Here is a 12,350-nt window from a genome sequence, read left to right as displayed (position 1 = left end):
ACATACTCAATTTTCATAAAGATCGGAGATCATTTGGGTAATCAAATCTGTGGTAGAACAGACTTGTATCGTCACTGCCGCTCTACCGTGACCAGCAACAGACCTGCCTGATCAAAGGCCATTTTCCAGCAACTAATCACAAATTTTTGTTTTAAAACTTACAAGGTGTTGTATTATGTGTAAAGCGATCTTTCAAATTTGTTTATACCTCGCCACTATAACTTATATAAATCATGCTATTATCAAGACCATTTGATATAAGTTTAAAATTATACCATGTGATTGCTATGCCTCTAGAAAATGGGCGAAGGAAAATAAAGGTCTGGTTGGGAAAGGTTTCCATCAATAAAAGCAATCTTAAGTACCACTGCCTTAAGTAGTATCATCTCTCTTGTGAGCAGTAGAGAGACAAGCACATTCACATTTTTATTGGAGTGTTGAAGATAATGTGGATTACAAAACTTAGCTATGTTTAAATCAACTGAAGATTATGATCCAATTGGTGGAGAACTTCTAAACGTAGGCACTTGGTAGGACGAAGCTTCATGCTTAGCTAGCGCACATAGAAATAGTACAGGAAACATAACAAAACTAGAGAAATGGAACTTGGCTAGAAAGAATTCATTCATTACATTGACATTGTTACAAGGTATATATAGATCAAAGTTCTTTTAAAGGAATGACATAATGAAAAAATAAATCAGTTTCATTTATAATAATTGCTTCTACAACTTTCTATTCCCTACACACTTGTACAACTTTCAGCCACATCATTATCCTTTTCACAGAAGGATTTGCAAAATGAGCTGCATAACCAAAGCCAATTTCACAACATGCAGCAGCTCCAAAAGAATGTTGCTTGTAACATTGTCCTTGCTGAAATGGCAATGGCAAAAGTTGCTTAACATGTTTCTTGTCATCTACCGTTTGAAAAATGGGCAAAATGGAGCTTTTACTTATCTTCAATAATATTATGCAACTAGATACTAAAAAAACTATTCGCTCGTAAAAGGCTGCAAACATCATCTTAACAAATGTTTATTATACATGAGAGAAATAGTGTTTGAGCCTTGCCAACGAAAATACCTTTAGCTACATATTGTGAACATCATGCAAAGTGATTCTACTTAATTTAGTTAAATTCTTTGTAATATGAGCAGAAATTAATAGCTATATAAAGCAAACCAATAGGCAATAACTGTATGGTGACTTGTTGGACAATAGCATCCAGCTAGAGTGGTGGTTGGTGTGTCATGCACTGTTGATAAACTTGTTATATTCGTATCGAACACTTTGTTAGGCCAACCGAATTACGTAGGAAATAGACAAAGGTGGCGACCTGTTATGGTGACGGTGGCCAAACAAAAAAAATTTGGCATTAGAGAAATTAGGGAAACTAAAGGGGGAGAGGGTAAGGGCGGGCCCATTTAAATTAAAAAAAATATTTTTTAATTATAAAATAACATTTTTTAATATAAAATATATTTATTAAGAATAAAAAATATTATTTAAACAAAAATAAAAAATATTTTTTTTTAATTTATCAGGCCTAAACGGGCCGGGCCGGCACCGGCCCGACGCCCAGCCCTAGGAGAGAGGCACATAAAGATTGAGGGGGAGAGAGAAAACATTCATAATGTTTGAAAATTCTTCCTATTTGAAATTCTTGTTTTTAATTTAAAAAGGGCAATATTATAAACCCAATATTCATAACGCAGTGTATTAATACCATTGCTATGATACAATACCGATATTAACAACATTGAGCATTAAGCAAGACTATTATTGCATCTAGATTTAATTTTAAATTTTCTTTTTACAAAAGTAAACTTTGACTTATGGAAACAATGCCATGGAAAAGTTGTAGACAAAGAGTAATAGTATCGAAACATAAGAAAACTGAAACCAGCCAATTGTGATGGCTAAATATTTAAAATGTTAATGACACTATAAACCATTATTAAAAGCATGGCAAACTGTCACTACATTATACATCATTGTAATATAATGTTTTTAGTGATGGTAGTTAAATATTTTGCCATCCACCAGAATCCATTTCATTTCCTTAATGTTTAATAAAAGACAATGTTATCGTGTGTTAAGTGTTCTTAGATGACTAAAATCTAAAAGTTCATTGATAAAGAATTATAAATTGTCACTAAAGTTATCATCAACTAGCACTGCACTGTACCATAAATTGTAATTAATGTCAATCTAATGATTATTTTAATGACAAAATTTTAAAATATTTTAACCATCCAACAAAATCGAGTACATGGCAGCATTCAATCTCTCCCACTACCATTTTTTTCTTTTTTTATAATCGTTTATTTTATTAAACCTACAATCACCTGGAGCTTAGCACATACAATTGCCCATAAGGTGGCATCAAGACAGTACTTGATGGATACTGGATATCCAGTTCGACTCAAACCAAAACCCTAAAATTGGGTTTATGTTGGGTCAAATTGAATTCAACTGTACCAAATACCAAATAATATATGTTTATTTTATTATAATAATTACATTGAATATTAAATTTTATATATATATATATATATATATATATATATATATATATAATCAGGCCAGGGCTCATCCGGGGTTTAGACAAGGAGGCGGGCCCGAGGTGGGGCTGTCGCTGTGAGTATGGCTGCGATCTGAACGGGACTTCTTACCCATGCACAACATTGCCTTATTTAGGAATTAATTGTCCCCACCATTCGCAGAAGAATCAGAACTCGAAAAATCCATAGCGGGACCCACTTATCGAACAAAGTCTGCCATGGGTTCCATCGACAGGGAGGTGGCGGCAGACGCCTTCCACGGACGGGGGATGTGAACGCCCTCGCTCCAAGTCTCCCTCCCATTCGTCCCCTTCTTCTCCTCTTGCTCCTCTCGCTTTGTCTCTCAATCTCCCGCTCCCCTGATCGATTCATCGGTGAATCGATGGCGGGGGTGCTCCTTCCTCCTTCCTCCCTCCCGAGGAAGCCTTGCCTTCCTTCAACCTTCTTCAGTTCTGCCGTACCGAAGGTAATCCGTGCTATGCTCGTACTGGAGTTAGTCCGTCTTTTTCTTCTTTCTTTCTGCTTCTCGCCTGATCCCGATAGTACCTTGAGTGGAGCAGGCGCCAAGGGGTAGAGTTGCGGTTTGTCGAGCGGCCATGGTCTTCCGAGACCTGCAGGCAGATGATTTCAGGCACCCTCTTGACAAGCAGGTTAAGTCTCCTACTTCAGTGTGTTGTGTTGAGGGATTGGGACTTTCGATTTTTTCGAGTTCGGGTGGAAGAGAGAGTTGACTGTTTGCCTTTGTTGTCCAAAATTGCTCGAGTAATACGTTTTCTTTTTTGTTGCATTCGGTCGTTGAATTGTGTAGTTAGTACTTTCTCTGGAGATTTGGGATGTCTGATTGTGACGAATCCTCGCCAAGACGAGCGTCTACTCTGAATTTATTCTCGGAGTTTGTTTAGAGGTGATTGAAATAAATATGTGGCTTCTTGTTGTTTTTGGAATTTGAATTGGAGCGGCTGATGAGACGGGAAGTTTCGATTTTTTTGATCATCTAGAAAGAGGCTGTTCTTTCTTCGTTTAATTCGTTTACAAGATTGAAGCAAAATTTGTGGGCCTTGAAATATGTTTCTTCTTTTTGTAACCGAAAACCTTCGTTCTATTATATGCAGTAGAAATTAATTCGGTTCCCTTGCTTTATCTGAATACCAGTTTCTTGTCGTTGTTGCTATATTTACGATAGAATTCCCAGGGAGAAATGTTTATTTTTCGTCTACTTTATTTTTTCTTAGCGTACCTTCTGAAAAGACATGTTCAGGCAGAGTAGGTTGGAACATTTCATCCTAAGCCATCTTGTTCTACGGTGGAGTTAGACATGGCTGGTGTATGAGAGGACTTTTTGTTGAAGAAGTTTGACCGTAGTCATAAGCTGCTAGAGGAAAAGCCTTTCTATAGCTTTGTACCATAGCTGGTTTTACCTTTTAGCTATATCAGCTGCTTGACATTTAGCGGTTCAAAAGTATCCCGTTCTCTCTTTTTTCCACTTCTGCTTAAATGTTATTGATTAAACAAAGGAAATGGTGTATACATCAATTAATGAAGCTTATCAAGATATATTCCTACGTACAAACAAGATAATTCATTTTAATGGCAATCCCTCTTTTATCCTGAGTTCCCCATATAGTGAAGGCTTTTCCTTGGAGGCATAGTTCTTCACCTGCAAAATACTCTATGCTACAATTTTGGAATCTATTTCAATTTATTATATTGCTAATAAGTTGTTTTTACTGATCTTAGAACACATTACTTTTGAGGGCAATTCCTGGACTGAATGAGCTTGGCAAGGCCTTACTAGGTAACTGTTGCTATCCTTTTCATAATACACGTCTTCAAAGTTATTGTTTTGATAGGATCCTTTCAGTGAACAGTGAGTTGCCAAATGTTATATTTCATCTAATGCTTGAATTTTTATTTGTCAAATTCATTTCTGACACGACTTCCACTAAAGCAATTGTATCAACTGGTGTTCTTATTTGCATTACGTCCCAAATTTGAAACAAATTGTACTAAAAAATGGGATAGCTTATTTAGTACAGTGGTCCTTTCTTAATGAGGTTTGTCTATCTTAAGGTGCTTCATAACTCATGCACTTTCCTGTTTGTGATTTTCCCTTTGTTATTGCATATGAAGTCCCTGCTCCCTAGTAGTTCCTTCTCCTTTTTATTCCCCTTTTTTCTGTCCATATCATCACCATTCTCTTTTTCTTTCTCCTTAAGTGCTAGTCTCCACCAATAAAATTGAACTATAAAATCATCTGAACAAATTGCATTGTTAAGGTTACGTTCACACACTGGATAATGAAGACATAAAATTGGTTCAAATCACAACGTATACAGTATCCTGATCCAACATAGAAGCACCAAATATATGGAGACTACACAATTAGCTGCTAGGTGCTAAGTTTTATGAATTTTCTTCCATTATCACTTAGATAATCAAAATCAATGATTGAAACTGTTTTCTGTGCAGGACCAATTTCGGAGCAAGTGATGCTTCTTGAAAATATAGGGACATCTGTTCTTGTGACTGAAAATCAGGTATGGGTATTCACCAATTGGTGAAGATCTAATCTGAAAAGAGTGATTATTTCAGTGTTTTTGCTGCTTTAATTTGATACCTATAAGGACAAAATTTACCCACAAGAGAAGCTTTTAGCTTTCTATTGGCTCCACAGTCTTTAGAGTCTTAGACTGTGCAGGTTTTGGCTCATTTTCAATCATTGTCTTTTAAGTCCCAGTAGGTTTTAGTTTTTCCAGAAATTGTCTTGGTTGTAGGAATGAAGTCAGCAGTTGTGGTCAGCAAATTTTACTAGGTGACAAACTTGTGTCATCAAATCTTTATAGACATCTAAATCATGGCGTTCATTTAGCTTTTGATAAATTTCTGCCTTGGTAGTTGCAGAAACTTTTGAATACCTGAAGGTTGTTGAACATAGGGCAAACAGTTTAAACCTTGTAATCTGTTATCATCTCATAAGTCATAAGTATTTCGAAGCAATGGATTTTGTCGTGCCCAAGATTATTCCCCGACGAGAGTAGAAGTTTTTTACTATTTTTGGATTGCACTCAAAAATGCCTTTCTTATCGCAAAAACAGACCTGCATGTGTAGTTAAATTAGTACCAAGCAGTTGCCGCACGTCTTAGAAACCATATAGGGTAGTTCCTAGTTCTTTACTGCAAGTAATTTGAGAACTGCATTTGATATCCTAAATTAAACTTCATTCTTAAAGGACCAATAGGAACAAAAGGAACCTCTATGAATATTCTAGTACAGATTTAGTACATTTACCACATTTGTTTTCTTGTGTCCCTAAAATGTTAGCCAGAAAACTAGAACACTCTATTGGTGCAGAAATTTTGGATTATGATGGAGTTTGGACTATGATATGATGGATGACATCCTCAAGGGGGCAGCTTTTAAAATTTCACATAAAAATCATAAAATCCTTGTACTCCTTGGCGTTCAACTGTTCGTTTGTAATGTTTATTTATCTGGAAGAACTGTGTGTAGCACAATCTCCTTATTAATTTTTGTTTTCATCGTTATTGCTGAACCATCTGAAATATTTGGACTTCTGCGTTATATGAGTGATACTCTGACCCAGAGTGGAGCCCATGGTCAACTTCCATTGTCTTGTTGCCAGAACCATTATCCTTTTCTCTTTGAGTCCACCCGAAAACAAATTGAGGAGATATTCTAATTACTTCTTCAAAATTTACAATTGACACCAAACAACTAAGCCATTTCTTTACAGAATTAGCTGATTTGGGGTTTCCACATGTATACTCTTTTTGTTGGTTGTTGATTTTCAACCCCAAAAAGTTCATTTACAGTTCTTAGTTGCACTGCTAACTGTTTGCAGACTGTTTTACAGCTTACATATAACTCCTTTCATGTTCCCTTGTCAGCTCTCTGATCTTCATACATTGATGGTTGAGGCTGCTGCAATACTGAATGTTGAAGCTCCAGATCTCTATATTCGTCAAAATCCTGTTCCAAATGCATATACACTTGCCATTAGTGGTAGGAAGCCATTCGTCGTTGTGCACACAAGCCTTGTGGAGCTATTGACAAGAAAAGAATTGCAGGTTTTGTTGTGTCTCTTTCAACATTCTTTGTAGTTGATTCTAACTCAGTATTTGCTTAGTTGGTTTAAATGCTTTCTGTCATTACTGTGCATGAATATAAACTTGTGTTGCACAGTCGCCAAGCACTTTATTTAAAATCTCTGTCTGCAGAATGATATGTATGTATGTGAAGATTCATATATAAATACTCACGTTCATATGTATCTACATGCATAGACACACTCGCACACACATATATAAGAGTGGGGAGAGAGAGATTTCATATGGATGATGCCCATGAATACAAGTTCTGTAGTTTATTTAATTCATATCATTGTATAAGCAGGATTATAGTAGCTCTAGCAACAGCTATAATGCCTATTCATGAATTGAGGAGGATTGTATTCCTATTGACTGTTGAGGAACACAATTCATTATCCAATTTTGAATGAACCTGCACAATTATCACAGTCCTCTCTTTGAGTAGTTCATTTGAGTTTTTCCTTTTGAAAGTGGCATACTTTCTGTCAAGAACATTGTTTTTTATAGCACATTCAGGAAGTTGATGTTTGAGAAAGCAGGCAATATAATATAGCGCCTGTTAAACTTTTAAAATATATAGTTGTACTGCTAAAGGAAATAAATGTTCTTGTGCGGGTTGCTGGATGTCTTCTTTACACCATTTGTATCAAGAGGAAAAGGAAAAACAAAGCGCTTAACTTTTTCCTTCTTCATGCTTGTTTTCTAGGCTGTCATGGCTCATGAGCTAGGCCATTTGAAATGCGATCATGGGGTGTGGCTTACCTTCGCCAACATTCTGACCTTGGGTGCATACACTATTCCTGGTGAGTTAACATCTATAATTCTAAAGCTAGAATTGGAAACACATGCCTACCTTTCAATATATGTGTTTGGAGTCTTGGACTCAGGGGACAAAATTCACTTGGAGTGTTTCTGCTTCTTTCAGGGCTGGGTGGATTTATAGCACAAAATTTGGAAGAACAACTATTCAGGTGGCTCCGTGCAGCTGAGTTGACTTGTGATAGAGCTGCACTTCTTGTTTCGCAAAATCCGAAGGTAGAGAGGCTCCTGAATTACCATATTCCTAGAAAAGGATGTTTTGGTTCTCCTTTCAAATTTAGGGCAAGGAAACAGAAAAATGAGGAGCTCGGCAGTGAAGAATCCACCTTCTCAGAATATGGAATATCATTCTTTAAGCTGCCAGAAATTGACTAGACATCTATGTGGTTAAGGTTTTAGTTTGATATTTCTGTGGCCTACTATGCAAGTTCTAGAGCAACCAACAGGTTTAATTTGGAAAAGTAATGTTAAGTGATATAGCTACTCTAGTTAAGCCTTTTATCATCTTTGAAGCGAAGAGTTATATTTGATATTTTTAGTTGACTTTGTTCGAAAAAAGAGACAATCATTACCACATGCTTGTTCTGGGAATGCATTTGTCCCCTATTAGGACTTGGCTAATTGATTTTAGGCATATATATAGCCACAAATATCCTTTTCGAGTTTTAAACGGTGAGGTTTTTCTTGGGTATAATACATCAAACTTGAAAAAAATGGAAAAAATATGGTAAATTTAAAAAAATAAAAAATCCTAAAATTTATAGAAAAATAAAATAGATGAGAAACTAATAAGTGAACATCAAAAAAATAAATAGATAAGTAACAAATAAAAATTAGAAAATTGAAACAAGTAGTCTTTCGATAGTCACAAAAACACATTATTTTAAAAAAAACACGAGAAAATGAAATGCCGTTTAAAACTTTAAAAAAATGTGTTTTTTCGAAAAAAACATGAAAAATGAACAAAATGCATTTTTAACGCCTTTTTTCACTTTTTTTCATTTTTTTTTATTTTTGTAATGCCAAACAGTTTTTTTTTTCTTTTTCTATTTTTTATTTGTTGCAAACCTACTTATCTTTTGATGCTTGTGTTATTATTTTCTCACTTATTTTATTTTTTCTTTTTTAATTTAAAAAAATACTGTTTTTTTTTCCTTTTTTCCCTGTATTTTTTAAGCATGCCGTATTATACCCGAGAAAAACCTTGCCGTTTAAAACTCCGAGACGTTATGTGTCACTATGGTCTTTCCTTAAAAAGGATAAAAAGGCACCTAAAATGAAAAAAAATGTTTTTTTTTTGTTTTGGCCTTTTTTTGCTGTTTTGTTTGGCTGGCTTATTTTGCTTGTTGTTCATGTGTTTTTTGCGGCTATTATGTGTGTGTGTGTGTGTGTAATCACTTTATTTGTCCTCCTTTTGTGTAGTCACTCTTGTTTTTGTTCTTTTTGTGTTGATTTTTCTAAAACTTTTCCATCTTTTACCTTAAAAGAAATATATTGCTTTTTTTTTTCCTATGTTTAGATGTGAAACTTGCATGAGGATGACTGTATTCTCTTCGAGCGTTAAATTTTGGCATTTCTCATTTGCTTTAATAACTAAGTTTGAACTTGTATTCTTGTGAATCAAGAGGTGGTCATCTCGGTATTGATGAAACTAGCAGGAGGCTGCCCATCCTTGGCCGATCAGTTGAATGTGGATGCCTTTCTTGAGCAGGCTCGCTCATATGACAAGGCCTCTTCAAGCCCATTGGGATGGTATATAAGGTGAAAATATCATAATCGATCTTCAGTAGCCTTTCCACGTGTTCTTTCATTTGCTTTTTATTTGTGAAACACTTGGAAGTTCATGTTCACATATATCGGTCCATGTGTAAGGCTTTTATACATCTAAATTTCATAGCTAACAAATAAATGCATGTTCTCACCAACTTCACTGATTCATGTGCTTGCACTTCGTGGTAGGAGCTGGTTTAGGTTTGAATTTGTGCAATTTGTTAGGCAAACACATACACAATTGACTATATATTCCTGTGAATATGGCTTCAGGAATGCACAGACGAGCCAACTGTCTCATCCATTGCCTGTTTTACGTGCACGGGAAATTGATGAATGGTCAAGAAGTCAGGAATACAGGTATCTTCTTAAACGTGCGACAGAGATGAGCACCATGTATGGTCAACAGCATCAGATGTGACATCACGCATGGAAGCCAGTATATAAAAGGTGTGTCCCTGATTACTTATGGTTGAACTTATAGACATTTTGTTTGGTCAGAAGACTCTCCACTTGTTTGCCTTGATCTCTGTTGATTTTTCCTGTTCTGTTTTCCTTCTTCCAAAACAGCTGTAAATATATTCAATTGAATCTGCTAGCACATCCATCGCTACGAGTCCCAGAGCTGCATGTGAAAAGTAGCACATTCTGAAGACCAAATGTGAAGACCAAAGGGTGTAGCTATTATCTTTTACATCAGGCATGGGCAGGTGACTTCAATCTCGATGGCGGTGGACTTGGTCTCGCCGTGGATCATTTTGTCTACTTGGAGGCGACTTGCATATATGAGATGTTTGTAATCTACCACAGGATCCCACTACAAACTTTAATATGTAAGAAAATAAGACGTTCTCACACATAATACAGTGCCGTGCTATCATGAAGTGTAGGCATATACTTAGAAAATTGTCAGATGGACCTCGATTCTTTGATTATATCATTAAATGTCTTGTGATACTTTGGGCGTCCCATCATATTTCTGCTGTTTGCATGTATGTTCTATCATTGGCCCGAGTTGATTTTTCTTAGTTTGGGAACGAACCATTGCAGCTGCAAGATTCTGCTGGATATACTTAACGGCTAGTCTGCTTCTCCTTGCATGTGCCTATATCTCTCGCCCCTTTTTCCTTTCGGTTCAGCTGCTTCTTATATGATAGAATGATATTCAGTTCCCATCCTCTCTTTGGTCCTTGTCGTTTTTGGTCCAACATGGGGTTTCCACAAACCTGCTACAACAATATTGATCCTGTTTTTTTTTTTTTCAATTTGTTGTTTAATTTGCTGCACCTTCCTGAAATAATGTCCTATTGAGATTTTCTCAACCAACATAATTGTTCTTTATTTATCATGAAATTTTCTTTTTGGGCAGAAAATCCTGAAAACAAGCTCCATGACTATAGTAAAAATCTCACCTAATAAGAGAGATGGAAGTGGACTGGCATTTTCAATTGTGGCCAGGTTGATGCAAACGATTTGAAAAGTTGACATTGTTCTCTATCTTACGTAGAAGAGAAATTCTCATTTGTGGGATTACTTTTTGCCTATAATTTCAAAACGAGACTACTTTCTGTATTTTTTTAATAAGCATCACTTGATTAAATCTATCAACCACAGTCGAAGTAACTGGTTGGGTTGGAAGCGCAGGCAGGGTTGAGAGTGAATCCTGAAAAACCATCAATAGTTACATTCACGCTCACAAGAGAAGAGCATAAGGCTTGCTCAAATTCTAAGATGAGGAATGGGTAGCCTTCGTATAATTCTTGGCACTTTGTTGGTGGATGGCATTATAAAAGAGACCCATTGTGGAGAGTTGGTGATTCAATATGAGAAAAAGTTTGATGTAAAGAACATGGGTTGAAGATAAAGGTAAGAAACTCTGGGGGGGGGGGGGGGGGGTGGATTACAGAAAAAAGTGTGAAGGAGAACTGGAGGAAGGAGTTATCTGGTCTGTTGCCTCTGAGCAGAAGTTGCTCACTTAGGATATATAATCCGGAAGATACGGGAATGAGCACAGCCAATAGGTGTATGGTGCATGGAAGAGGAGGAAAGAAACATTTCACAAAATTTTCAGATGTTCCAAGGCTATGGGGGGTGTGGGACTTCATAATTAAGAACTTTGAGACGGATTCCGTGGCAGAGGGCTAAGGAGGAACTTACACCGGGTCTAAGGTGAATTTGAAGATGAAATGGTTGAACGGAACCGATGTCGGAAAATTTGTTTATTTTCAGTGATTTAGAAAATCTGGTGGGCGAGGAGTATGGTCCCTCACGGAAGAATGGAAATCTGTTCAGTCAATAGTTGAAGGAACGAGACAACTTGGAGAGACTGCTTCATGGTTTGAAGGCAGGGTTTGGGACGATAATTTGCTTTGTTGACGAACGTCTGGTCTCAAACAGGTTTGATACGCAAGGCAGTTGGGAGGGAAGAAGTAAAAGGAGTGGGCTCTAAGTATTGGTGTAACTAGAATCATAAACGAAAAAAAATTGCTATAGCAATACTTGAGTTTCCTTCCACTATGAAGTTCAGATTGAAAGTAGAAATCTGATAGAGGTAGGGATATCAATGTTGCGGAATCAAATTGGACATACTCTTAACCATATCTGCCTTTTCGGATATTCATATATTCAGGTTCAAATTCATATTCAAATATAAACAAAGAAAAGCCATATTTGCATCAAATCCGTAAAGGTGGTGATGCAGTTGATATGGGGCTGCCAATGTGGATGAAATAGGAGAATGCAAGATCTCTTGGAATGCAAAAGAGTTTGGTAGGTAAGATGGAAGGTAAGATGGAAGAGGGTTAATGATGTAGCAAACAGACGTCAAGGGGCGTAGCATACTTGGTTGGACAAACAGTTGTGTAGAAGGCACATTATCAGCTTGATTTCCATGAATGCTACTTTTCTGGACTGTAAATGATGTGATTGTGACACTCTAGTTGACTGATATACCGTATTCTATCCAAGTGCCAACATAGTATAGGACTTGGGAGTAGGGAAATGGGTGGGGGCTTTAGGACTTTTTTCTAAGCGGTGGTTGTTAACCTCTCGCTCACTTGAATGATACTACTCAAACAAAATAGT

At 36.6% G+C, this 12,350-nt stretch overlaps 1 protein-coding gene across 2 annotated transcripts; it reads left to right on the top strand.

The window, feature by feature from the left end:
- The first annotated feature begins 2,789 nt into the window (after positions 1 to 2,789).
- On the top strand, positions 2,790 to 10,223 carry LOC116249045 (plastoglobule-localized metallopeptidase 48, chloroplastic). 2 transcript variants are annotated; one of them, XM_031622157.2, is made up of 10 exons: positions 2,791 to 3,033; positions 3,128 to 3,217; positions 4,305 to 4,362; positions 5,037 to 5,104; positions 6,477 to 6,656; positions 7,384 to 7,480; positions 7,603 to 7,712; positions 9,124 to 9,257; positions 9,540 to 9,716; positions 9,837 to 10,223. In XM_031622157.2, exons 1-9 carry the CDS (start codon positions 2,950 to 2,952, stop codon positions 9,685 to 9,687), a joined length of 969 nt encoding a protein of 322 aa, XP_031478017.1. In that variant the 5' UTR covers positions 2,791 to 2,949; the 3' UTR covers positions 9,688 to 9,716; positions 9,837 to 10,223. The 2 variants fall into 2 exon arrangements, 1 of the variants encoding a protein (XP_031478017.1); XR_004171083.2 differs by lacking the exon at positions 9,837 to 10,223 and having other exon boundaries at positions 2,790 to 3,033; positions 9,122 to 9,257; positions 9,540 to 9,678.
- The last annotated feature ends 2,127 nt before the right edge of the window (positions 10,224 to 12,350 follow it).

This window comes from Nymphaea colorata, chromosome 2 (genome assembly GCF_008831285.2).
Source record: "Nymphaea colorata isolate Beijing-Zhang1983 chromosome 2, ASM883128v2, whole genome shotgun sequence".
NCBI lineage: Eukaryota > Viridiplantae > Streptophyta > Magnoliopsida > Nymphaeales > Nymphaeaceae > Nymphaea > Nymphaea colorata.
Note: the sequence above shows the minus strand (reverse complement) of the source record. Positions and strands in the feature narration are given on the sequence as shown.

Bases quoted from the DNA above. Each gene is read 5' to 3' on its own strand.
- LOC116249045 (XM_031622157.2), top strand. From the start codon at position 2,950: ATGGCGGGGGTGCTCCTTCCTCCTTCCTCCCTCCCGAGGAAGCCTTGC. The intron at 3,218-4,304 runs GTTAAGTCTCCT...TACTGATCTTAG, and splicing joins GGCACCCTCTTGACAAGCAG to AACACATTACTTTTGAGGGC. The intron at 5,105-6,476 runs GTATGGGTATTC...TTCCCTTGTCAG, and splicing joins TTCTTGTGACTGAAAATCAG to CTCTCTGATCTTCATACATT.